Below are 27280 nucleotides of genomic sequence, written 5' to 3'. Positions count from 1 at the left end.
AAGCCGCGATTATTTTAATCGCCGCTTCATTTCCCTCTTCCGATCTGGCTAATCTACATGCCTCCGTCGAAGGAGGCATGTAGTCTAGACACACCCTAAGTGAGCCCAAATCCCTCAGCTTCTCCTCATAGGTGCTCCAGCCCCCTAATCATTTTGGGTGCCCTCCTCTGGCGCCTCTCCAATGAGCCCACATCCTTTCTATACGGGGCGGGGGCAGAACTGGATGCAATACTCCAGATGTGGCCTCACCAGTGCTGAATAAAGGGGAATAATCGCTTCTCTAGATCTGATGGAAATGGTCCTCCTAATGCACCCCAATATGTCATTAGCCTCCTTGGCTACAAGGGCACACTTGACTCGTATCCAGCTTCCCATTCACTGTAATCCCCAGGTCCTTTTCTGCCGAACTGCTACTTAGCCAACCTCTTTGTATTTCATTTGAAAATTGGGGAAAAAACCCTACTTGCCCACTTCCCTGGGAACCTGGCTAACCCATGGCATGGCACAGGAGAAAGCCTCTTCTGTCTCCTTTCAATTGCTCCCCAATCTGTTTGTTGCAGCGCCTTCTCCCTCCCTATGTACTCTTCCCCTAACCCAAAGGGAGAACTTTGTTTGTACAGGGGAGCCAACTGTACCACAGGACAGAGCTGGCTGGCGCATGTGGCACAGGGCTCTGGAGTGTGCACTGTGGCACTCCAGCCACAATTCTAAAGGGCCTGGAGCTCTAGCAGCAATTGCCCCCTTTGCCTTCCCCGTGGACAGGCCTGCATTTGAGAAAGCAGCAGGAAAGTAAGCAGTGGGTCATGTACCAGATTATGGGGTAAGTAAGATGAGATACTAGGGGGTAAGCAGAGACACCAAGCAGTCCAAATTCATGTCTAACTTTCCAAAATATCATGAGATTATCTGTAGCATGATGAGAGGGCTTTTTAAAAATATCAAGCTCGTTTTGCTTGCCCTTTGTTTTTCAGTCAATGATTTCAAAATTTGACTTCACAACCAGGAGGACTAGAAATTTGATTTTTTTAAAAAGAAAGCTGAAATTCTGATGCTCTCAAATGGTTCCAGGAGCTGTTGCTTTAAGAAAACACTAACATTGTGAAATTGAAGATGAAATCATGAGAACTAGCAATGTCAAGATCCATTAGGGGTTTGGGAGGCCAGGGTACACAATGGTATGCAAACTTCCAGGTCTTGTGAGGTAGGGAGGGTGTTATGGGCATTTTTGTCTAGGGGATGGAGCAGGAGTCAGGCCTACTGGGCAGAGGGAGGACCAGAACTGGAGTCAGAGTCTGAATGCAAAAGCCCAGAGACAAGGCAGAATCAGAGCCAGGGATCAGAACTGGCAGTCAGAACTGAAGTATCTGGAGTCAGGGAGGCAGGAGCAGATTGCATCAGGATTGGAATGAAGCTGGTGCAGGGTAGGGTCTAGGTTGGATCAAGGTTACAGTCTCGATCTAGGCAGGAACAGATCTAGGATCAAGAGAAGCATCAGGAGGCAGAGAATCTGTAGGCTTGGGCATTGAGGAGCCAACAAGTTCCTGCTGCTGGATGTAAGAGCCAGCCTTTTAGCTTGCTCAGCCAATCAATCAGAGGGGTGTGCTAGGCAGCCTCACTGGCCTATGTGACCATCTTCCTGACAGCAGGGAACTCTGAATTGTGTTTGGGGACCTATTCAAACACTGTTAATGCTCCTACCCTAAAGTGAGACAACCATAGATTAAGAATGAGAGTCAGGATAATACCTTGCAGTTCTCCCATCCCAAAATACTTGGCAAATTGATATACAAGGATCTCTAACATGCAGCACTGAAACAAAACTTTCTCCACAATGAGACTCAGTAGACATATTCTGCAAATGATAAGTCTTTTTGCTTCTAGATCTCTTTTCCATTTGTGTGTCCAATCTCCCTGTGAGATAGGCCAGTATTGTATGTAGCTATATAGGGAGGAACAGTGCAGCTATCCAAACTGGTGTTTAGCCAAGATGGCTGGGGTAGTAACATTCTCAATGTTATGCAAAGTTCTGAGAGAGCTTTAATGCAATGAATATGCATGTTGAGGACTTCAGTTTCATGTCATACCCAACACATGCATCTCAGAAGAGGTCTTATGGTCTCAGGATGAAGGCCACAATGACAGCATAGGGCTTCAGTTAGGAAACGTATGAGTACAAAATCTTACTTGAGGGTGCTTGGAATTGAAGGCCCTGCATTCAGAGCATCTGTTTTGGAACAAGGCTACAGGGCCACAAAGGGTTAATTGCAATAGGCATGTAAGGCCCTGATTTGGGGTCTGTTGCAATGGAAGGGTCATGACATGGGCAAGGTGGCCCAGGGTTCTATACAAATCTTTCTGTGGAACCTGTGTCAGAATTGTTACGTTATGTACCTCAAGTTTGCCCTCTGTAGGTAAGTCTACACTAGCCACCCTAATTCAAACTAGGGTGGCTAATGTAGTCAATCGAACTTGCAAATGAAGCCCGGGATTGAAATATCTCGGGCTTTATTTCCATGTTCCCGGGCGCCGCCATTTTTAAATGCCCGGTAGCTCGGACTCCCTGCCCACGGCTACACGCGGCATGAGCTAGGTAGTTCAAACTCAAGCCCCTAATTACTCGAGTAATGGTAGTCCAAATTAGGGGCTTTAGTTCGAACTATCTTGCTTCATTTGCAAGTTTGAATGACTACATTAGCCACCCTCGTTCGAACTAGGGTGGCTAGTGTAGACATACCCTGTGAGATCTGAGAATAATGATGCTACTTCTCCTTTGTAAAGTGCTCTGAGCTCTATGGATAAAAGCATCACGTAAGAGGTAGGTATTGTTATTGCTAACAGTAGTAATTACTTAAAAAACAATGAATGGTCCTGTAGCACCTTAGGGTATGTCCACACAGCAACATTATTCGAAATAACTGGCATTATTTTGAAATTATTTAATCCATGTCTACACAGCAGGCAGTTATTTCAACATAATGACAACATTCTGTCAAGCTGGAGGACTTCTTACTTTAACTCCTGTAACCTTCATTGTACAAGGAGTAAGAGAAGTTGGAGGAAGAGTGCTCTGTTTCAAAATAAGTGCTGTGTAGACGCTTCCTATTTCGAAATAAGCTATGCAATTGATGTAGCTCAATTTGCATAGCTTATTTTGAGTTAAGCCCTGCTGTGCAGACATACCCTTAGAGAATAATCAAAAATATATAGATATGATACTATCCACATTTTTGGTTAGTCTCCAAGGTGCTACAGGACCATTTGTGTTTTTTTAAGTTTTTTTAGTTATAGGCTAACACAGCTCTCCCTCTGAGTAGTAATTACTATTATTGATATGTGGGCCACTGGAAAAGGTTGTCTGCTTTGGGCTCCCTTTGGACAGGTAGGAGGTTGGTGCAGAGTTGCTGCACAGAGTCACTGAGTGCGCTGGCAGGCCACTGCGTTCATTCCTCCCGGGCACAGCATCACTGACATTTTTCTGACAAGGTTTCTTTATGAATAGGCAGTTCTGCTGGATTCTGTCTGCATTTCCCTTGAGCCTGTTCCAAAGGAGAGCACATGATTTCACTTTTCATTCACTAAAGCATGCAAATCGTGGTTGCAATCTTCTTTCAGGCTACAATTAGGGTCAGATGAGTGAGGGCAGTAGAATGGTAGGGTCTGGGTGCCAAGGGGAACCTGGGGTATGTCTAGACTACAGGGTTTTGTCGACAGAAGTTTTGTCGACAGTATCTGTCGACAAAACTTCTGTCGACATAGAGTGTCTAGACACATTCAGTTCTGTCAACAAAGCAAGCTGCTTTGTCGACAAAACCCTGTAGTCTAGACGCAACCTTACAGGCAATAACACCTTCTGTCGACAGAACTCTGTCGACAGAAGGTGTTATGCCTCGTAAAATGAGGTTTACCAGCGTCGACAAAACTGCTGAGTTCTGTCGACGTTATGTCGACAGAACTCAGCGGTAGTGTAGACGCAGGTATAGTTTTGTCGACAAAAGTCCACTTTTGTCGACAAAACTCAGTAGTCTAGACACACCCCTGGTGTCTGTGACTGGTGGTGCAAGGGTTCACTTGAGATCTCGGCTGCTACCATAAGCTGCCTCTATATTAGTGAGCTCCATCACTGACACATTTAGATATCTCTTTCCAAAAAGGAAGAATTTCAGGGTTGAAAAGAGCTAAGTACACAAATAAATCTGTGTTTAAAATTGAAATCCTGATTATCAGAGTGATTATTCTTATTTAAAGTTCATTATTCTAATCACATTCTCCAAATAGCCATTGAACAGTATAATTTAACTCAAATTTACCTTCTGAATTAGTTACAAAATTGAAATCACTCCAGTTTCCTTCTACTTGGAGAAATTCCTCTTTCTCTTTCCCAGCTTCTAACTCTGTATTTCCTATATCTGCCATGCCCATGTGGTTATGTAAATGTTAGGGTGATGAAAAAAATCTCGTTTCTGGGAGTTGTATCTTTAATTATAAAGGGTGAGATCCTGGATCCACTGAAGTTGATGGTAAGACACTCACAACTGTGAAACATTTCAAAAATAGCTGGTATGCAGATTTTGCCACTGTGCACTCCCACCTTATGTTTGTTCTTACTTTATTTAGTTGCTTTCCTTACTCCTTATCATGCAACAAAAGACTGAATGGGAATGTTCTGCTATCTGTGGATGGGAAATAGAACCATTTTAATTAGGCAAATGAAAGTATTTTAAGAAAGAGGGCCTCCCACTTGTATGTCATTAAAATGCATTTTCAACATTGTTTGAAAAGGTAGATTGTATAAATGGTTGTACAGCAATAAAAAACCTAACCTTGCCAAATACTGTCACTCCTGGGACATACAATTTGTAAATTTCTCTACTTGTGTGTGCATCTCTGTCTATATCGCCTTCTCTTTCATACCTGGAGTGCTCTCATCTCCTCCTTCGAAATGTTTCCTATACAATAATTATAAAATAATAGCCAGCAGTTAATACTTCTCAGCTATAAATGAGATATAAAATGTGCACCATATGCTGAACTTCTAAAATATCTTTTTATATTTGGCCCAAATATTCTCACAGCACCATGGTAGAACACCATTCTGGAATATGTATTCTTCCCACCGTATTATTGACAGTGTGACCTCTAAATATCTAATCTAATCTATATGTCTTGGAATTTGTACTATGCTCATCAGTGTGATACCTGTGCTCAGATACATACTAAGTTTGTTTACGTTTGCCTCATAGCTTTGCCCCAGGATACAACTAGCATGGGTGTGGAGGTGGTGATTGTTTTTTGGGAGGAAGTGAAAGGTTGTGGGGTTTTTTTTGTTTTTTTTGTTTTGGTGGTTGCAGGGTTGATCCTTCATTCCAGAGTGCACAGAATCATAGAGGTAACCAAGTTCAAATTCACTGTATGTTGTAATATTACACTTTTGCCCTGAGACCTTCTTATCCTAGTATATGACAACTGACCTCAAAACTCTCCATTCTCACCATAGTTAAAAGGTGTGTCCCTGGTATTTTTCCATTAGAATACTTATTTATAACTTTTTAAGGTTGTCAAATAGTGCATAAACTAAGCATGCTGTTATTAAAAGCATGCTTTATTTATATAATAATGTTCATATCAATGGATCTTGAAATACTTTAGAGATGTAGTAAAAGTGTTACAGAAATTGCACGCATAATAGTGCTGTAAGATTAGCTAACAGATAATAACAGAAATAATTATAATATTTGCTTGGTAGTATAAATCATAGTTATACTGGAAAATGGTATACCCCTATGGTTTGTTTGTTTAGGTTTTTTTTTTTTTGCTAATAACTTTTAAAGAAATATTCTATTTGTGTTTCCTCTTGGAAAAAGAGCATACTAGTCTCTATCTTCAAGTGTGAAGGAGATGTGCAAGAATATTGTAATTACCAATCCATCAAGTTCATTGTTCATATGATAAAATTATTAGAAAAAATTGTTGAGAAAAGATTTTGTAAGGAAGTGGAGCTCCAAGTAGGTGACAACCAGTTCAGGATATAGTATTTGAAACCTGAATATCGCGAAAGCGGCAAGGAGTCCTGTGGCACCTTAATATCGCAGAAGTACAAGGAGACATGCAAGGAATTGCAGTTAGTGTTTATGGCTTTAGGGAAGGCTTACAACAGAGTTCCTAGAGAACAGCTACGGTGGTGCCTGCAGTTGAACAATTGGCGAGCATATATGTTTAGTCTATCATGGACAAGAACAAGTCTAGTGGAACACTAGTGAGAAGAAGCTTTGGCTGAAGTGAAGCATTCTCTATGGCTACGTCTAAACTACCCCCTCTGTCAGCAGAGGGATGTAAATTAGATGTATCAAAAGTGCAAATGAAGCCAGGATTTAAATATCCCATGCTTCATTTGCATAATGGCGGCCGCTGCTTTTTTCCAAAACGGGGCTTTTAAAAAAAACCCGGCAGTTTAGATGGGGCATTTTCAACAGAAATGCCCTGTTTTGACAGATCCTGTACTCCCCATAATTGTTATTTTTTAAAAATTATTTTCTCTGAAATCTGAACTTAAACTACACCCTGACCAAGAAAGTTGGGCCTTGACAAAAAATAATGGACGACCCCAGGGCTATGCAATGAAATAATAGAAGCTATTATGCAGGAGGCAAAGATGAGTTTGTATTGACTGAGATGATTGAGTCACATGAAACAACAAGACACAGGATATATTGGTGAAAGAGAACAAGGTATAGTGGTCACAGACCAAAGATCAAAGGAAGACCCAGAAAATAGTAGTTCAGAACACAGCAGGAGAATATGAAGAAGCAGGGATGACTGGTGGGGGATGACATGGGTGGAGGGGGCACTGGCCATATGACATCCCCCATCCCAGGGAAGGGCTGAACAACCCCTACACCCTGGGCCCCACCTCCCCCATCCAGTCTCTGACTCCTCCCCACCTCTTCCCCCAACTGATGCAGCCCGGAGAACTAGCAGGGCCAGGGGCCTGGCACCAGGAACAGCGGTCTCTTCTCCTCACCGGCAGTGGCATGGGAAGCAGAGCAATGTGGCAGCCCCAGCTCATTCTGCTCCCCTGGCTGTGTTGATCAGATTCTCACCGGTGAGTGTGGGGCCAGTCCCGCCCCTCCCAGGAGTGATACGCTGGGAGAGTAGAGAAAACCGGAGCCGCAATTAGTATGCTTCTTCCACTGCTGCCAGTGGGAAGGGGGGGGGGGCAGTTGGACACCTGCTGCAGGCACCAAACCCCCAGCCCCTCTAATTCCCTCAGATACCCAGGGACTCTGGCCCTGCCAGCTGCTACCAAGCCCTTTATCCCTCCAGCCCATGGTGTTTGGGGGGGACATGTGCACCTTCGTTCCCTCTACACATCACCCCATGAAGAAATTTGATATCAGCATGAAAGATGAACACAAGAAGAACTCTTGGAGACAAAGACAAAAGCGACTGACCCTAACTGAGAGGACAAGGCAAAGAAGATCCATAGAGGCTGAAAATTTCCATTATGGTATGTAACTTGGGGAAAATCTCCTGTGTCGTTTTGGAATTCTGTGTGTCCAAATACTGTAAAAAAGAGAGAGAGAATATTTCCACACTTTGTTTCCCACACGGATAATGAAAGTCTATACAATGCCAGTAGGTAGTATAAACCAATTCATAAACATATCTCAGATATTATATTTAGATTTGATTACATCATCTCAAAAAGGACATAGATTAAAAAGTTTCAGAGAAAAGCAGCAAAATTAGGATGGTAAAAGCCATAGAAAGAAAGGTTTCCACATGAAGAGAAGTTTGGGGGAAAAAACAGGCAGTGATGTTTTAGAGATGAGATCTGTTATGACAGGAAACAAAATGTGGCTTGGATAAGCCAATAATGTTATTTGTTAATGGCAGAAATTGGAATAGCAGATTAGATGGCTATTAACTGAGCATTGACCAGGAATTAATGTTTATCTGTGATTGATACATCAGTTATAAAAATTAACATATCAATCGCAGGACATAGGGAGTTAAAGGGGAAAAGTTGCTATTAGAATGACTCTTGCCTCATGAGCTAAAAACTATAACTTCATGATAAATTTGACAGAGAGGAAGATGTGAGTGAAGAGACCGCATTTGTTAAGCATGTCTCTGGATAAACTCAGTGACTCCAGAGAATGTAGTGTGGAAAAATGTCCTTGAGTGAATGGAGGACGCCCAGATGGAAAAACACACTAGTCTCTCTCTAGACACTGGGTCTGGATGATGGGCCCATGGAACAGGCCATCAATCATTTACCTACAGTATGTTTGGGGCAGCCCCAGTAGATTTGCCATGTATTCCACAACTTTAGAATTAGAAGCTGGGAGGTAATGAGGACCCCCAATGCCAGCCACCCAACCGCTTTCATGAGGAATTGAGCACCTGGGAAGTTCAGTGCATTACAGGAAGAGGAACCACAAGTCCCTACTACGGTACCACATAGATTTGGGAAGTGAGGAGTGACTCCATCTCAGCAATAGACATGACAGTCCATATGCAACAATCACTTATAATCAAGCATCCTAACTTTCTTTCCTTCTAGGTATACTTGATCCTGCCTCAGCGTGGGGGGATGAACTAGATAACCTCTTGAGATCTCTTCTAACCCCACCTTTATATGATTTTTTCAACTCTCCCATCACCCTCAGAGAGCCCCCAACTCAACCCTGTGTCCTCCCTGCTAGTTCCCTCACTCTCACCAAGCCTTTCCTTCAAACATTTACTCCAAACTGAAACCCCTCCTTGCTATGGTACCCTAACCCAGGAGGCATCTGATTAGGAAGGAGATGGATTGCATGGTGTTCTTGGGTCCAGGCAAAGTTAGGAGGGTTTCTAAGTGGATCAGGGAAGGTGTGGGACCCTTACTGGATGAGGGAGGTAACCTAGTGACAGATGATGTGGGAAAAGCTGAAGTACTCGATGCTTTTTTTTGCTCCTGTTTTCACAGACAAGGTCAGCACCCAGACTGCTGCACTGGCCAACACAATATGGGAAAGAGGGGGCAGCCCTCCGTGGAGAAAGAACAGATTAAGAACTATTTAGAAAAGCTGGATGTACAGAAATTCATGGGGCCAAATCTAATGCACCTAAGAGTACTGAGAGAGTTGGCAGATGTCATTGTCCATTATATTTGAAAATTCATGGAGATCGGGAGAGATCCCAGATGAATGGAAAAAGGCAAATGTAGTGCCCATCATTTAAAAAGGGAAGAACAATCTAGGGAACTACAGACCAGTCAGCCTTACCTCAGTCCCCGGAAAAATCATGGAGGGATTCCTCAAGAAATCCATTCTGAAGCACTTGGAAGAAGGGAAAGTGATCAGGAATAGTCAACATGGATTCACCAAAGGAAAGTCATGCCTGACCAACCTGACTTCTATGACAAAATAACTGGCTCTGTGGACATGGGGAAGTCAGTGGATGTGATATACCTTGACTTTAGCAAAGCTTTTGATACGGTCTCCCACAGTATTCTTTCCAGCAAATTAAGGAAGTATGGATTGGATCAGTGGACTATAAGGTGGATAGAAAGTTGGCTAGATTGTCAGGCTTATCAGGTAGTGATCAACAGCTCAATGTGTGGTTGGTGGTTGGTTTCAAGCAGTGTGCCCCAAGGGTCACTTATGGGGCTGGTTTTATTAAATATCTTTATTTTATTAATGACCTGGATGAGGGGATGGATTGTACCCTCAGCAAGTTCACAGATACAGGCTGGGGACTGACTGGCTAAGCAGCAGTTCAGCAGAAAAGGACCTGGGGATTACAGTAGATGACAAACTGGATATGAGTCAATAATGTGCCCTTGTAGCAAAGAAAGCTAAAAGCAAATTAGCATAGGAGGAGCATTGCCAGCAGATTTGGAGAAGTGATTTCTCCCCCTTATTCGGCACTGGCGAGGCCACATCTGGAGTATTGTATCTAATTCTGGGACCCCATTACAGAAAGGAAGTACTAGACGCATTGCAAAAAGTCCAGTGGAGGGCAACAAAAACTATTAGAGGGCTGGAGCACATGACTTAAGAAAAGAGGCTGAGGGAATTGGTCTTATTTAGTCTACAGAAGAGAAGAGTGAGGGGGGATTTGATAGGAGCCTTTAACTACCTGAAGGGGAATTCAAAAGAGGATGGAGAGAGGCTGTTCTCAGTGGCGACAGATGACAGAATAATGAACAATAGTCTCAAGTTGCAGTGGGAAGGTCTAGGTTGGATATTAGGAAAACCTATTTCCCTAGGAGGGTGGTGAAGCACTGGAATGGGTTACCTAGGGAAGTGGTGGAATCTCCATCCCTAGAAGTTTTTACGTCCCGGCTTGACAAAGCCCTGGTTAGGATGATTTAGTTCAGCTGGTCTTGCTTTGGGCAGGGGGTTGGACTTGATGACCTCCAATCCTATGATACCATGATTCTATGGTTCTATGATTATGGATAATCTGCAGGCTAGGAGAATTGGTGACAGTTTCAGGCATTGGATAAAATGTCACATAAGACTTACATTCCAGGTAGGACAGATCAGGAAAGATTTGTCTCCTACATAGTAAGGTGTCCAGGGCATGGATTGTCTGGGTATATTGTTGGATGCTTTCTTCTTCTGAAATCATTGGTCATGGTTGTAAGAATTACACCTGGAGTCAAATAAATATTCATTCCAGACTTGTGACAGGAGTTATACTTTATAATCTTTTGTAACCCTGAATACCTAAGGTATCTAACACCAGGAAATAAATCAAACTCAAATATGATTTTTTGTAACCTATATTTTAAATAATCTTCTGTACCAAATGATTGGAAGATAGCTAATCTGAATGTTAGGAATAATTTTAAAAGGGATAGAACATCCATCCATGGTATATCCGCATCTTAAATACTGAAAGCAGATGTGGTCACCTCAAAAAAGATATATTGGCATTGGAAAAAGTTCAGAAAAGCACAACTAAAATTGCTAGAATTTTGGAAGAGCTGCCATAATGGAAAGATTAAAAAGCCTGGGACTTTTCATTTTAGAAAAGAGGAGACTAAGGAGAAATGTGATAGAGGTCTATAAAATCATGACTGGCTTGGAAAAAGTGAATAAGGAAAAGATATTTACTTGTTCCCATAACACAAGAACTATGGGTCATCAAATGAAAATAATAGGCAGGAGGTTTAAGACATACAAAAGGAAGTTTTTCTTCCTGCAACTCATAGTCATCCTGTGGAACACCTTGCTAGAGGATGTTGTGAAGACCAAGACTATAACAGGGCTCAAAGAAGAACTAGATAAATTCATGGAGGATAGGACCATCAATGGCTATTAGCCAGGATTGGCAGGAATGGTCCCTAACTTCTGTTTGTCAGAAACTGGGAGTAGGTAACAGGGAATGGATCACTTGATGATGGCCTATTCTGTTCATTCGTTCCTTCTGGGGCATCTGGCATTGGCCACTGTCTGAGGTCAGGATACTGGGCTAGATGGAGCTTTGGTCTGATCCATTATGTCTGTTCTTATATTCTTATGTAAATCATAATTCTTATGTTATAAAAGTTTCAATTGTCCATCTAAGATCTAGAAACATTAGAAGTAACATATAACCAGTTGGACCCACAAACAGCAAAAGGCCAAAGACATCTTACTGAAACTGCTAATTTATGAAATTTACTTATTGAAACAAGTCAGTAAATATTTGCAAATGCTGAAAAGGGTCATAGATATTTGGGTAGGTTTGCAATTAATTTATGAGCAGAAACAAGGGCCAAATTTGTTTGATAATTTTATTTGCAATGATTAATTCACTAAGTTCCAGCAGTCAGTTAGCATGATGATGCATGAAGAAGAGCCAACCCACTAGGATTTTAAAGCTTATGTCATATGATGAAACTTCTAGGAATATGTACCAAAACTGGCAACCCTAACTGCAACTATTGAATTTTGATAAACTTAAAAAACAACAAAAGGTCTAGTAGCACTTTATAGACTAACAAAACATGTAGATGGAATCATGTGCTTTCGTGGGCACAGCCCACTTCTTCAGATGACAGGAGTTTTGAGTTTAGGATGTGCAGATTGGTGGCTCTATGGTTCCATCAGGAGCAAAAATATATTTGAGTCAGTGTAGTTGGCCCAGGTATAAGTCAGACACAGTGGTAGCAGATATGTTGAATAAGAAAGTGCCATTTTTAAACAGCTATCATTTTATGGACCTTAACCACACTTTGAAGACAAACATGATAAAACCATGAGCTGGTACTCTCATCACCCCACTAGAGGGCAGTAAATCACTTCTTGGTGCAGCAAAGAGAGGGGTTGCAAGGAATATGAACTGGTATGCCATATTGCAATCTGCCACCCCTGAGCTGTCATCTCATTGGGTCTTATAGCTATGTACGTCAGAGCAAGACACTTGGACTGGATACTTCCATAAATAACTTCAGTACAGTAGGGAGGCATGTTGGTGAGTCTGTAGTCAGTGTCTGTAACTCTGTGAGTCAGCCTGAACGAGGTTTGTAGAATACTAGACTGTGCGGTGCTCCCTACCACTATGGTGAGGCATTAAAATCAATACGGAATCAGGGAGAAGCCCCTACTAAGCCACCTTCAAATATAGAACTGTCTAGTATTATACTATGTTATTACTTCAGTGCTGACTCTGACATGGGTGCTCTCTATTGCATCACTAGCACTACCATTTGCAGCATCCCCAAAATACTAAAGAAACTAAAATACTGAAATACAATGAATAAAAATCATTTGCACCACAGCAATATGAAAATGTAAGGCTTATTAGAAGCTGCAGGGGGCTGATTACCTGGAGAATTTCTGGAGTCATATCTATGAAAGGAGAAAACAACCTATTCAATATCTTCCTATCTCAAACCCTATCCTCCCAAGCTCCCAGCCCAGGGAAAAGTTTGTCCTTACAATCTATTTTCCAGCACTTTGTCCAGTCTAGTTTTAAACAATTTAAGTAATGGCACTTGCCCCAACTAATTTAAGAAACTATTAATAGATTGTATATAATCACTGAGAAAAGGAGCTCGAAATGCTCTTACTTTTATCAGCATCAGGGAAATTAAACACCTGTGCATCCTATGAATCTCCCAAAGAGCTGATCTCTGAAATTGAACATTCATGGATAAAAACAATCTCCTACTCAAATTGGAAAGCACAAACACTTAACATTTGACTGCGATAAATATCAACCCTAGGAGAGCTGGGGTTTGGATTTTGTTTTGTTATTTTCTTTGTAAAATGTTTACCCTTTTCTCATGTTCCTAACTATTCTGTTGGCGTGACAGTTCAAAGCTTTTTTACAAAATTGATTTTTTTTAACTCTCAACAGACCTTAAGATTATTGTCTTAACTGCAGCTAGACTAAGGTTTTTTGTTTGTTTGTTTGTTTTTGCCTTACTCTGCAGCATGTGGCATGGATTACTTGCAGGTTTAAACTAAAAGAAAAGGGTGAATTCTCTGTAGCTTGAAGTCTTTAAACTATGAGTAGAGGATTTCAGTAACTGAGCCAGAGATTAGGGGCTTTTTCAAGAGTGAGTGTGTAAGGTTCTGTGGTCAGACTAGATGATCGTGATGGTTCCTTCTAACCTTAAAGTCTACAAGACTACTTTGGAATCTTGTAATTATAGCTTCATCAAATTCCTCTAGGATTTTCAATTGGATACAAGTTGCTTCTTCAAGTCCTAACCTAAACTGTTATGTATTTGGCATTGTTCAACTGCTGCCAGACTCCATGTCAGGATAGTTGCACTTTACTGGTGGTTGGTGAAGTGAATGATCTATGTGCATATACCACTCTTGGACCCCTCAAGATGAAATTTTGTAAATAAAGTATTATTAGCATGCTTGTCTTAGAATCTCTAAAAAAACTTTAAAAACAGCAAATAGTCCTGCAGCACCTTAGAGACTAACACAAAACTGTAGATGGTATCATGGTATCATGGGTACAACCCACTTCTTCATATGAATGGAGTTAAGGGATCTAGGTTGCAGGCTTTGTACACTACATTGTTTTGGTTTACTGCAATACATATTTTATGCTTTGAATATTTTTTACAGGAGCATAACGTGACTTGATGCTTAAATAAGCTGCTATAACTTGATTGAGGTACTATTGTGTTGTAACACTATCCTCTATCATGGTAAAAATTGCAGTGTAAATCAAAACCTGAAGAAATGATCTAAATAACTTATAGGCTGCACTTTCACTTGTTTTCTGAAGGTGGCACCATATCCCTGACTGTCTGAAACATTCCCTTGCTTATACAGTGCTCACTCTGGAAGGGCTCTCTCTCTCTCTCTCTCTCTCTCTCATGATTTGTGAAATAGCCACCATCTAAAAGGAAACTTGTAAGAGGTGTGAGATGGAATGTGCTGGTGATTTTGATCACAAACAAAATAAATCCTGTTTCAAGCAAGTTGAAGATGAAGGAGAAATTCAGAAAGGAGGGGAACAAGAGAATGTGAAAGAGGAAGTAAAAGAAAGAGGGCTCTAGAAAGTGGACAGAGCACAGGACTGGGAGCCAACAGCCCTAATCATGCTTTCTCCATACTCCATACTCTCAACCTGATCTAGGGCAAGTCACTTGACTTTACAGCACCCCAGTTTTTGCAAGTGCAGAATGGGTGTGACTATGCCACAGAGATGATGTGAATATTAGTCAAATGACTGCTCAGTGCTTTGAAGATGTAAAACCTGTTCTAAGTGCAAGGTATTGTTATGGAGACAAAGAGCCTCCTGTGTCTATCAGGTGAGTGGCATGGATTGGGGAGAAAAGTTAAAGTTACATCTAAGTAAACCACAAAAGAATGTAAATTTACCAAAATTAGAATCTATTCTATGCTTTCATCACAAGCAAGTTCTGCTAATACCATCAGTTACTACATGGTCTGTTCTGTGTTTAACAATGATCTAAGTTTCTTCAGGAGCTATAAGAGAGACTCTTGCAGCATATAGATCAGTGGTAACCAACCAGTAGATTGAGATCTACTGGTAGATCTTGGAGCCTCTGACAGGTGATCCTGACTGGTTTGGCCAAGAGGCGATCAAGCACAGCACTTTAGCTGCCCTTCCTCCCACTACTGCTGCACATCTCCTGCCCTTTGCCTTGGAGCTATTCCCCTCAGGAGCCTCTGCTTTCTGTTCCGGGCAGGGGAGGGAGATGAGGGGTGCTGATATCAGGGTGCCCCTCTTTCCTTCTTGTATCCTATCTCCACAGAGCAGAGAGGGGGCACAATAGAGCTTGGGATGGAGGGGGTTTGCTGGCTGCCTTTGGGAGTAGTGCAGGGCCAGGACAGGGGTGAGCCTGCCTTAGCCCCACTGCACCACCACCCAGAAGCCCCGTGAGGTAAGCAGTGCCCAGCTGGTGCCTACATCACAAAACCCTACCCCAGGCATGAACCCCTCCTGCACCCTAAGCCCTTGCCCTAGCCCTGAGCACCCCTGCATCCTAACACCCTCCCAGAGTCTGCACCTAGACCCTCCTCTGGCACCCCAACTGCCTGCCCCAGGCTTAGCTCAGAGCCCCTCTCGCACTCCAAATCCCTTAACCCAAGACCAGAGCCTGTACCCCAACCCTCTGCCCCTGCCTGGGGAAAGTGAGGGAGGGTGGGAGAGGGAGGGAGGATGGAGTGAGTGTGGGCAGGGTCTCGGAGAAGGGGTGGGAGGGAGGCGGGGCAAGGGTATTTGAGTTTGAGGTAGATCTTGGATTGCTCTTGAATTCAAATAGTGATCTCGTGCTTAAAAAGGTTGGAGACCATTGATGTAGCTACACATAGCTTCTTCCGTAGATGAATAGCCTCCTTCCCTCTACAGGCCTGTACACAGGAATTTGTGTGGGGTAGTGGGTGTGAGCCATGGGAGGTGCTGGTGGCTGCCCCACCCTGCCCCGGCCTCGCTCCTGGAAGCGGGGAGGGGAGGAAAACAGCCCCAGACTTCCCTCAGCCGTCTGGCCAGAGCATGGGGGTGGGAGACTGGGGCAATGTGCTGCTTCTGCCTTCTCCCGGCCAGCTGGAGCACTGGGAAAGGGAGGCTGGGGCAACACAGTACCCATGCTCATGCTTACTCAGAGGAGCATGGAGGGGAGTGTTCACACCTGCCCTGCGTACTGGCCTGCTCTAGTAATATCCTCCATCATGCCCATTAGCTGCTCGTCACATTGCAGATTCTTGTAGGAAAATAAACCCTTTCCTCTTTGGAGTAATATTTGAAACATCTCTTCCCTCTTGCATTTCTTCCATACTCCTAGGGAGATGTATGGACAGTGAGTGAAAGGAGAAAGAGAGAAAGAGAGCTCTCATTCTGGCTTGGAACCAATCCTGCATTCCTTGGGCACTCAAAAATCCCACTGAAGTCAACAGGAATTTTGTGAGAAGAAGGAAAGCAGGGGTCAGAGGCATTTAGTGACAAAAGGAATCCATACCCTATAGTGAATGACTCATGTTAATTTAATTTGCATATGCTGGCATCAATGATATTTTTATTACAGTCAAGACAATAAAACTGCCTCCTCCATTGGCCTCAGTTCCTATCGGTGGTCAATATCCAGTGGCACAGGCTCTAGTATTCCTCTATCATGCTGCAAGCAGACATGATCCTGATGTTGTCTTATGACAACACTGAAATCGATTTTAAGAGACAAGGGTCCAATTTGCTCTAGGATAGTACCTGGCACTCAGGTTGGCTGTAGAGTATTCTAACTTGGGTATAGAATAGGCCCTTTGAGCCCAATAATTAGCCTCTCAATACCCCTGAGATTAAGGGAAATATTTTACTGCTGAGAAAACTAAGGCACAGCAAAGGGAAATGACTTGTGCAAGGTCTTCCGTGAGTCAGTGTCACAGTTAATAGTAAAAAGTAAAACTTTTGACTCCCAGTCCACTGATGTAAAGCTGCGTTTCCTCTCACTGGAATGGAAAACAGTGGGATTGATTAGCTCCTATAGTGCAACTCCACATATAGCAAGACTGGATGCACGAAAACAAGAATGGGAATAGCTGCTCAGTTAGTGCTCCATATGACTTATGAATAGGCTGCAATTGGTGGTGGTGACAGATGCACACCCTGTGTAGAAGACTGCAGAAGGACTGTTGTAACCATGGCAAGACAACATGGCTACGTCTACACTGGCACCCTTTCCCGGAAATGCTTAAAATGGAACAGTTTTCCGTTATAAGTATTTCCGGAAAAAGCGCGTCTACATTGGCAGGATGCTTTTCTGGAAAAGCACTTTTTCCGGAAAAGCGTCCATGCCAATGTAGATGCCCTTTTCCGCAAAAAAGCCCCGATTGTCATTTTCGCGATCAGGGCTTTTTTGCGGAAAACACTATTGTGCTGTCTACACTGGTCCTTTTCCGGAACAGTTTTCCAGAAAAGGACTTTTGCCCGAACGGGAGCAGCATAGTTTTTCCGGAAAAACACTGACAATTTTACAGTAGATCGTCAGTGCTTTTGCGGAAATTCAAGGGGCCAGTGTAGACAGCTGGCAAGTTATTCCAGAAAAGCAGCTGATTTTCCGGAATAAGTGGCCAGTGTAGACACAGCCCTTGACTAAACAGCATGTTCTCAGTGGTCAGTGGGATTTTACAGTTCCTCTTAACTTGTAGCAGACGTGAGCAAAGGACCATTCTCTGGCCTTGTTGCAAGTATCTCTGTTTTTCATTTGCTTCTCGACAAAACAGTACCATCTCTACGGACTTACCTGTGCTGGTCCACTTGCTTACAAGGCCAGGATTGTTCTGGGTTTGCTGTACACAACACTGATTGTGCCTCCCACAAATGACAGAGGATCTGAATGTGTGCCAGCACACAATCACCATCCACTCTTGTCATTACAGCTTGCTCAGGGCATTGTGTTGTGTGCCACCTTGCCAGGACATCACTGTTATATTTGCTCTGCAGCCTATCTTCACCCATAAAGGCCTTCACAACTTTTTGTCTGGCAACCAGCGTTGGCCTCTACAATGTTCTTGCATGGTGTGGCCAGCTTCCATCTATTGTCCATGCTGCTAATTCGCCTTTACCACATCCACTGCTGTAATTAATAAAAATGCCCTCTTGCAATGTCTGGCTGTTGCATCTCACAATGCCCTCCAATGGCTGAGCCACAAAAAAAGGGATAAGAGATCTACAATTATTGTTGGAATTCTTATTTAGCTCAAGTGTGTTTGGAGCTGAATAATCAGCTCCGTGTGTGTGTGTGTGTGTGTGTGTGTGTGTGTGTGTGAGAGAGAGAGAGAGGGTATGTCTACACTACCCTCCTAGTTCGAACTAGGAGGGTAATGTATGCATACCGCACTTGCTAATGAAGCCCGGGATTTGAATTTCCCGGGCTTCATTAGCATAAGCGGGGAGCCGCCATTTTTAAATCCCCGCTGCTTCGAACCCCGTGCAGCGCGGCTACACGGGGCTCGAACTAGGTAGTTCGGACTAGGGTGCCTATTCCGAACTACCGGTACACCTCGTTTCACAAGGAGTAACGGTAGTTCGGAATAGGAACCTAGTCCGAACTACCTAGTTCGAGCCCCGTGTAGCCGCGCTGCACGGGGTTCGAACCAGCGGGGATTTAAAAATGTCGGCTCCCCGCTTATGCTAATGAAGCCCGGGAAATTCAAATCCTGGGCTTCATTAGCAAGTGCGGTATGCATACATTACCCCGCTAGTTCGAACTAGCGGGGTAGTGTAGACATACGCAGAGAGAGAGAGAGCGAGAGAGAGAGAATGACTGAGCTAGTAAGTGTTTCTAGTCTGCAGATGTTATATATCAGTGGTCCCCAATCTTTTGGGGCTGCCGGGCACCCAGGGGCGGGGACACCCATACGCCGCGTACCCGGTGCCAGCACCACCCATACGCCGCGTACCCAGTGCCAGCACCACCCATGCGCCGCACTCCCGGGGCCGGCGCCGCTCCTGTGCCGTACGCCCAGGGATGGGGCTACTCATACGCCATGCGCCCAGGGCCGACGCCGCTCCTGTGCCACGTGCCCAGGAGCGGGGACGCCCATACGCTGCACGCCCGGGGCCGGCACAGCCCATGCGCCGTGTGCCCAGGTATGGGGCTGCCCATCTGCTATGTGCCCAGGGCCAGCGCCACGCCTCTGCTGCGTGCCCAGGGGCCGGCACCACCTATATGCTGCGTGCCTGGGGCTGGCACAGCCCTTGCGCCGTGCACCCGGGGGCGGGGCTGCCCATACGCTGCGCACCCGGGGCCGGAACTGCCCATGCGCCACCTGCCCGGGGGTGGGGCTGGCCCCGATCACTTGGTGGGTGCACAGAAATGGCCCAGCGGGCACCTCATTGGGGACCACTGCTATATATGTTTTTATCTGCTTTCATCCATAGCTGCATTGTGGACTCACTGCATTGTGGACTCACTTTGAGCTGTGTGGAACAGCATTGGGAAGGAATGTATACTGCTATCTGTTACCTAGCCACATCACCTTTTGAAGAAACCACATCATCACACTCCACTGCCCGCTCTTCACTATGACCTTGGGCAGCACGACGGCACTGCTTATACAATTACATATCTTTTCCCTCCATTGCTCAAAAGGGACACATTTTCCCTACACAACACAGGGAAAACCCCCAGAGAGAAAGAGACAGAGAGAGAGAGACAGACAGAGACAGAGAAAGGGTCCTTTCCCATTTCTGGCTTGTGGTGGCTGTACAGTCATCATGGGGTTTAACTATTTAAATTGGAGGTGTAACATTTACACATTAGAGTCCTTCTGATTGTTAGCTTGCAGGTATGACAGCCCTCCCTCACCCCACAGAGAGAATGCCAGCTATGCAACAAGAGCCAGTAAACCCAACAGAGGGGGTGGAGAGAGCAACTCAACAAAATGGGGACTTATCTGTCTATCTATCTTAGATATTTATAAGGTACCTCTCATATTGATATCTAAGAACCCTATCTAATTTCAGTCCTGGTTCACCTACCTCTCCCACTTTTCAGGAAAAGCAGGAGGGGTGTGCACTTTGATTTAATTATCCAAAGGCTACAGTCTCCCACCTCCAGCTCTCTCCAGGCCAGCATTAATCTCTGAGCCCTCACTGCAGTGAGTAATGAATGCTCCCTCCCCCCAAAATTCAGAGATTAGTAAATTCCAAGACCAGAAGGGATCATTGTGATCATCTAGTCCAATGTCCTACTTTCAAGTAGGAATAAGGGATCTTCCAGAAAAGGGCTTATTTTCCGCAAGATCCCGTCTAGACTGGAGCTTTTCTCCTGCAAAACCCCGAGCCGGAAAAAAGCGGCAGCCATGTTCATGCAAATGCTGCGGGGGATATTTAAATCCCCCGCGGCATTTGCAATTCCGAAGTGTCTCATTAGCATCCCTTTTCTGGAAAGGGGTGCCAATGTAGACACAGCCATATTGTCTGATAGTCACTAGTTTATCAAGCAATCCAGATTTCTCTGTGTCAAGGACTTCTCAATATTTAACACTTCACCAATTCTTATGTCATATGCAGTTTCATCAGTGATGATTTTATGCTTCGCAGTTATTTTGGAATAAGCTATTCCAGAATAGTTATTCCTAAATAGCTTATTCCAAAATAGCACATCTACACTGCAGGGAAGCCTCAAAATTAGTCTGAGGCAGGCTTCCCTAAGGTAGATGTGCTATCTTGATTTAGAGCCCCAGGAGACACCGGGGGAGAATAAGTTAGAATGGCCTTGGTGAGGGGCTATTTCGAAATAGCCGCAGTGGAGCATCTACACAACCCTTATTTCAAAACAGCTATTTTGGAATAGGCGTTATTCCTCGTAGAATGAGGTTTACTGATTTCTGAATTAGCCATCTGTTACTTCAAAATTATTTTGATATAATGGAATGGCTGTGTAGATGTTCACATTGTTATTTCGAAATAACACTAGTTATCTCAAAATAACGGTACAGTGTAGACATACCTTTCTAGGTCAGTTAGACTGCAAGATTCAGCGAATCCTAGGAGTTAAGAGATCAGAAAGACATGTTAGGTCACCTGCTTCAGCTCCTGCAGATGAATCCCTGTTCCTCCTTCCTTGGGTTATTTTGGTGATTCATTCACTTTCTTCCCCACAGCCTCCCTCTTTAGATTTTAGATTTCTGCTTCTGATGGTTCTGATTAATGTTCAATGCCAAGTCCTTCAAACTTTTCTCAGACAAAATCCCCACTGACTTGAATGGGAATATAGCCCAAGTAAAAACAAAGGGCCCAGTCCTGCTTCTACTGAAAAAAAAATGGCAAAACTCCCATTGTCTTTATGGATCAGGGTTTGACCCATAGTTTCTTTATTCTCAGGTAATAATCCGTACTCACCCAGCGTGGCTTCTGCTTATCAATATCCCAAGCTTAAACAGTCCCTTCGTGTTTCTTTCCAACTGGTAATTTCACTCCCCTTCTAAATACATTTTATTGACAAAACAAGGCAGAGAGAGGAACTAAGAGAGAATGCAGAAATGAAAAGAAGAGGAAAAGGAAGAGGGAAAGTCCAGAGGCTCAAGTCTTTCCGTACAAATATCTTTAAACTCTTCTCTCACCTCTTAAAAGATTTGGAGATTGACATGATTGTGTTTGTGTGTGTGTGTGCGCGCGCGAGCGCGTCTGAGAGAGAGAGAGAGAGAGGGAGAGGTGGGGACTTGGGATGAGGCAGGCCAGCTCCTTAAACACAAGCTATGTCTCTGATGTGATTTGCAGAGAGGAGAGTTGGGAGGTGTGGCTTACTTTGCATTGCCTTCCTGGCAGCTAGTATCTTTCAGGACACACTCTCACATGCTCACAGAGCTAGGTGCTTCTCTGCCTGATCTGCGTAGCTCTCTGTCTATTCCCAGGTTTCCCTGCTCAGATGCACCTCACCATAGGTGGCCGGGGTGGATAAGGAGGAAACATCTCTAAATCTTAGGTCTTAGAAATGAAAAAGACATAGTAGGAGTTGAAGACTTAGCTATTGTTCAGCAACTGTGCAGGGTCAGAGCACCTGAAGCATAGGATCCCAAGTGTCTGTCTCCATCAGACACTTTGGTGGTGAGTTATTTTGGAGAACAACTGGCTGCTCTTTTTGTCTTGTTTTATTCTGATGCGGGAGGTAGCCAGGATAGCCTACTATCCAGAGGGGTTACATTTTTCTTTCTAGAGAATGCATCTGAGCTAGCTTTGCACAGGACACTCTGGGCAGAGTGAATAAACAGTGAAAAGAGGTCAGCCCAGGGCCATTCAGTGAGTCTGCCTTAAATCTCTTTGGGTGAAGGCTGCTGGCTTCTGCTTTGGCATAGAAGGCTGCTCCAGCTGAAAAAAAGAAGGAGAAAGGAACAAGCAATGGGATTGCCTCTGCCTGGGAATAGGAAACCCTTTATCCAGCTCTGGAACAGGCTCCGCCACAAGTTACAGGGCAAAAAATCCTGGGTTCGTCGTCTGGATGAAATCCACATGCTGCAGCAGAAAAGGTACAGTGCCACTCACTTTCTTGCCATTCCTCCTACCCGTGCTCCTCTCTTTGTTGAAGCTTGTTTGTGTCCTTGTCCAGGCATTTCTGACTAACCTCCCCCGCCCCCCGGCCCTCTCTCTTTCATATTTTGTTTTTAAGGAGGAATATCTCTGGAGTTCACATTTTATCTCTGCTTGTTGGTGAGATGAGTTTAGTGGTTCTCAGTTTAGTCTGCATGAATGCACTGTATAGAACCTACTGCAGAACTGGGAACAATATGCAATTTCTAGAATAGCAGAGGATGTGGTAGACAGTGTTCCTTGTAAGTTGTGTGCTTGTGCAGCAACTCAGAAGAGATTCCAGTATGGCCCAATTGATTAGCAGAGCGCCCACTGCTAGATGTGTGCTTCTTCTGGTAGTGCAAATTCATACATGCCTCAGTGCACATAACAAAATTTATTCCAAATAGGATGGAAAAGATTAAAGAGAAAATCGGTTAAGACAGCGATGTATCGGCAGAATTGTGCACTAGAATAGCCAGGGTAGTGTCTGTAGGGCAGGATTGAAAGGACAACTGATTGGGGTTCACAAAGCTGTAACAACGGGGCTGTAGGATAGGTGTGGGGCCTTCTTACACATAACTGTGGGAAATAGAGCTTAAATAGGAGCTAGCCATTAGGTTGCTGAAAGTCAATATCAAGCTGCATGTAGGTACAAGAACTGAATGCGAGGATTTATTCATAGTGCCTGATACCCCCCGACCATTAGTACAATCTGTTCCTTGCTTTCTCAGGTACTGATTTCACTTGCTTAAAAATTTGCCGTTTATGCTTTTTCTCATGCTCCAATTCAGAAAGGTCATGTGGATATGGGAAGCATTTTTGTGCAAAACACCTTATGAAACATCAGCATGAAATGCATGTACTTCACTAATTGTGTGTATTCGTGCTTGTTTCAAAGGAATTGCTTCCTACTAAGGCCCTTTGTATTTCTTTTCTCTCTGAACACAACAGATCTAATTCATTGTTATCCTGTCCCTGCGCAGGCACTTGTGCCCCAGGGAATTAAAACACTATTGGATCAGATTCATGTTTTGCACCCACTAGGCAAAGGCAGAGGTGCAGAGCAGCAATGCGCCTGATCTTCCTCTCCAGGGTAACTTACAGGTGCTTGGAGCTTCTATCTGTATAGTGCCCATCACCGTAGTAAATATTGGATCTGGCCCTTTGCTGCAGTTTTGCTGCTTGCTGTATGCAGAGATGCAGGAGCATTTCAGCAATGGAGTGACGGGTGCACTGTGCATCTTGGTGCACTGTGCAGTTGTGAGATCTTTGGATAACAGACCTTACAGAGATGATAGTCTTTAGGCCAATATGTTTATACATTCACTTAGAAAGCTCTAGTATCTTTGGAGAGCTCATTTTTTATAATCACCTATTTAAGATCCCTTCATGCATAATTTCTGAATGTTCACAGAGATCCAAACTGACTTATCCCTTCCAAATGCACACATTGGATAGTTGTGATGGGATGTGGCCATTACTTCCTTTTTGATACCTGTTTGTACAGCTAATGTAACTTTCAAAGCAATATAAGCAACTCTAGCATAGTCTTCAGAGGAAGTTCGGGTATGTCTACAATACAGCACTAATTCGAACTAACTTAGCTAACTTAGCTAATTCGAATTAGTGCATCTAGACTTAAAAACTAGTTTGAATTAGCGTTTTGCTAATTCAAACTAGCATGTCCACACTGAGTGGACCCTGAACTGAGGTTAAGGATGGCCGGAAGCAGTGCTGGCAGGGCATCAGGTTAGGACTTAGAGCGTGGAGCTGCTGTCTCAGGCTAGCCGAGGGCTGTGCTTAAAGGGACCCGACCTCCACCCCGGACACACAGTTCTCAGGGGTTCCTCGCTTGCAAAGCAGTCCTGGCTTGGAGTGCCCTGAGTGCCCACACTGGGCACATCACAGCACTCGGCCATCAGCCCGGCTGCACTTGCCGCAGGCTGCCATCTAGAGGGGGGGGGGGGTCAATCAAGGGGCTTCAGGAGAGCTTCCACCCTGAGAAGCCCACAGAGCCACCCCAGTCCTCCCCATCGGGGGCTCGTACCCCATTCCTCCCTCACCTCCTTCCACTTACCCCTGCCTAGCCCCCCTTCCTGATGTACAAAATAAAGGACACGTGTTCAAAAATAGAAACTCTCTTTATTGAACAAAACTCGGGGAAACTGGGAAAAGGAGGTGGGAGAGGGGAAGAGAGAGGCTGGGAGAGGGGAGGGCAACTACAATGATGAGGGGTTTGGAACAGGTCCCATATGAAGAGAGGCTAAAGAGACTGGGACTTCTCAGCTTAGAAAAGAGGAGACAGAGGGGGGACAGGATAGAGGTCTATAAAAGCATGAGTGGGGTGGAGAGGGTGCATGAAGAAAAGTTCTTCATTAGTTCTCATAATAGAAGGATTGGAGGACACCAAATGAAATGAATGGGTAGCAGGCTTCAAACTAACAACAGAAAGTTCTTCTTCACAAAGCAAATAGTCAACCTGTGGAACTCCTTGCTGCAGAAGGCTGTGAAGGCTAGAACTAGAACAGAGTTTAAAGAGAAGTGAGATCAAGTGATGGAGGTTGGGTCCATGGAGTAGTATTAGCCAGGGGGTAGGAGTGGTGTCCCTGCGCAAAGTTTGTGGAAGGCTAGAGAGGGATGGCACGAGACAAATGGCTTGGTCACTGTCTTTGGTCCATCCCCTCCAGGGTCCCTAGGGTTGGCCGCTGTCGACAGACAGGCTACTGGGCTAGATGGACCTTTGGTCTGACCCAGTACAGCCATTCTAAGCTCAGGGCTCAGGGTCGGGGGTCTCACTGGACTACCTTGATTTTCATGGAAACCTGCTCCCGGGTGGCCAGGCTGGCAGCTATCCTGCCCTAGACGGCCACTTTCCTGTGCCTAGTGCAGAGGTCTTGGATGAGGTCCATGATCTCCGCACTAGACCAGGTGGGCGCCCGCCTCTCGCGGACCTGGGCAGGCTCCCGGGAGCCGCCAGCCTGGTCCCGAGAAGAGGCGGAGGGCTGGGTGGCAGCGGGTGGCTGGCTCATCCCGTGCCAGGTGCAGGGTCTGCTGGCTGGGTGCTGGCAGGCTTGCACCTGGCACGGGCAGTGTAGCCAGCCCGTGCCCCTTTAAGGGCTCCAGGGACGGGAGGGGGGCAGACGAGTTTCCCTGGTGGTGCCCACAGTGGCCACCAGGGAAAGCTGGGGAAGGCTCGGCTCCCACTAGTTCAAATTAAGTGGCTACACACCCCTTAATTCGAACTAGCTAATTTGAACTAGGCGTTAGTCCTCGTAGAATGAGGTTTACCTAGTTCGAATTAAGCGCTCCGCTAGTTCGAATTAAGTTCAAACTAGCGGAGCGCTAGTGCAGCGCCTATCAAAGTTAATTCGAACTAACGTCTGTTAGTTCGAATTAACTTTGTAGTGTAGACATACCCTTATACTGACATAGCTATACCACTAGAGTTCTTTCAGTCACTTTCCTCATGGAGAGAAACCCTAAATCTCATCTTAAAAACTTTATTCTCTCACAATAGTGGTAGTAATAGTAGTAGTGTGTGTTGGACCTCTCTGGTTCGGCACCCTTGGGACCTGACTGGTTCTGAACCAAAGAATTTGCCAAACCATGGGAGGTCAGTATGGTCAAGCAGCATTACCAACACTTCCACTGTTTACTGAGCTCTTAGAGACATGTAGGGGTAAATTAGAGCTAAATAACAGCACAGAACACTGAGAGCCAGAACTGGTGGCTGTAAACAAGCTTTATGGTACTACAGGACTCTTGGCCACACCCCTGATAAGTAGACATCCAGCTAACTAAAATCATGTTAGCCAGACCATGGATGTTGCTGGACCAGAAAGTGCTGGACTAGAGAGGTTTAATCTGTAGTAAAATAGCACCTGGGAGCCCTGGTGAGAGAGCAAGACCACACTACTAAGCACTGTGTAATCACAGAACAAAAAGGTAGCCCTTAGAGAGAGCTTAATCTCCTAGCTGCTGAATAAAGTACCACTGAATTTGATCAAGTCTTTAATATAAAATATTACATTGAGGTAATATTACAGAAGAGAGAGAAATGTGCTTAAAGGTAGAAAAGTTTCAAATTATATTGGGATGTGGAAATTACCGCACAGAAATAGGGAAAGATCCTTCTCCCCTACTCCTCATATATCGTCTTACCTATTCTTTTCAATAAAAGCGCTATCTAGTGCAACTTATAGGGTGTATTTCTATTATCTTTTTCTTGCCAAATTCATCTAGTCCCTTTCTTTGGGGAGAGGGAGGGAATGTTTTACAAGGACATGGAGACTGCTTTTTTGTAATTCATGTACAGACAGAAATTAAGGCAATCCATGGAAATCTTCTGATTTGGTGACTTACTCATTGAACGGTCCCTAGAAAAACCTCCTGTGCTCCAAATATTTGGGGAAAAATTAGTGTAAGTTAGTGAGGCTTGCACTGCATTTGAGTAATTTTGTTTTTGTAGTGTTGGTGATTAGATACTATCCCCGACCAGTCTTCATGAACTTGTTCTACCACTACATTAGAGAACACATACTAGATGGACCATAATATTCTCTTTTGCTTTGCACTCCAAACTATTCTATTATAATCAGTGCTGAAAGTAGTGCAGAATTAGGCTCTGAATTTGTCGGTCTAGTCTGCAATCTTATCTCTGATAGCTAATTTTATAATTTGCTTTCCTGTGAAATAGTTATCTGAAGGGACAAGAAGAGAATTTCTTCCTAATCTTTTCCAGTTGACAAAGCAGGAGGATTGATAGCTGTAGTAATTTCTCATGTGCGTCCGTCCTTCTTTGAAT

General features: G+C 44.3%; 1 protein-coding gene and 1 long non-coding RNA gene across 2 annotated transcripts in view; one reads left to right on the top strand and one right to left on the bottom strand.

Moving 5' to 3' along the window:
* Nucleotides 1–7363: 7363 nt before the first annotated feature.
* On the bottom strand, nucleotides 7364–21593 carry LOC106732319 (uncharacterized). The gene is made up of 3 exons (XR_012896737.2): nucleotides 21531–21593; nucleotides 20918–20954; nucleotides 7364–7560 (listed from the first exon to the last, which is right to left on the bottom strand). It is a non-coding gene; the product is annotated as an uncharacterized LOC106732319 (long non-coding RNA).
* A 170-nt stretch (nucleotides 21594–21763) lies between these two features.
* The window catches only part of LOC102447214 (transient receptor potential cation channel subfamily V member 6), a 51416-nt gene continuing 45899 nt past the window's right edge, over nucleotides 21764–27280 (top strand). Inside the window, exon 1 of the mRNA XM_006111851.4 lies at nucleotides 21764–22433. Within this exon, the coding sequence (XP_006111913.1) occupies nucleotides 22306–22433 (128 nt within the window). The 5' untranslated portion in view covers nucleotides 21764–22305. The remainder of the gene's footprint in view (nucleotides 22434–27280) is intronic.

The sequence above is a fragment of the Pelodiscus sinensis genome, chromosome 1 (genome assembly GCF_052426305.1).
Source record: "Pelodiscus sinensis isolate ZL-2025 chromosome 1, ASM5242630v1, whole genome shotgun sequence".
NCBI classification, from domain to species: Eukaryota; Metazoa; Chordata; order Testudines; family Trionychidae; genus Pelodiscus; species Pelodiscus sinensis.
This window is presented reverse-complemented; position numbering and strand designations above follow the sequence as displayed.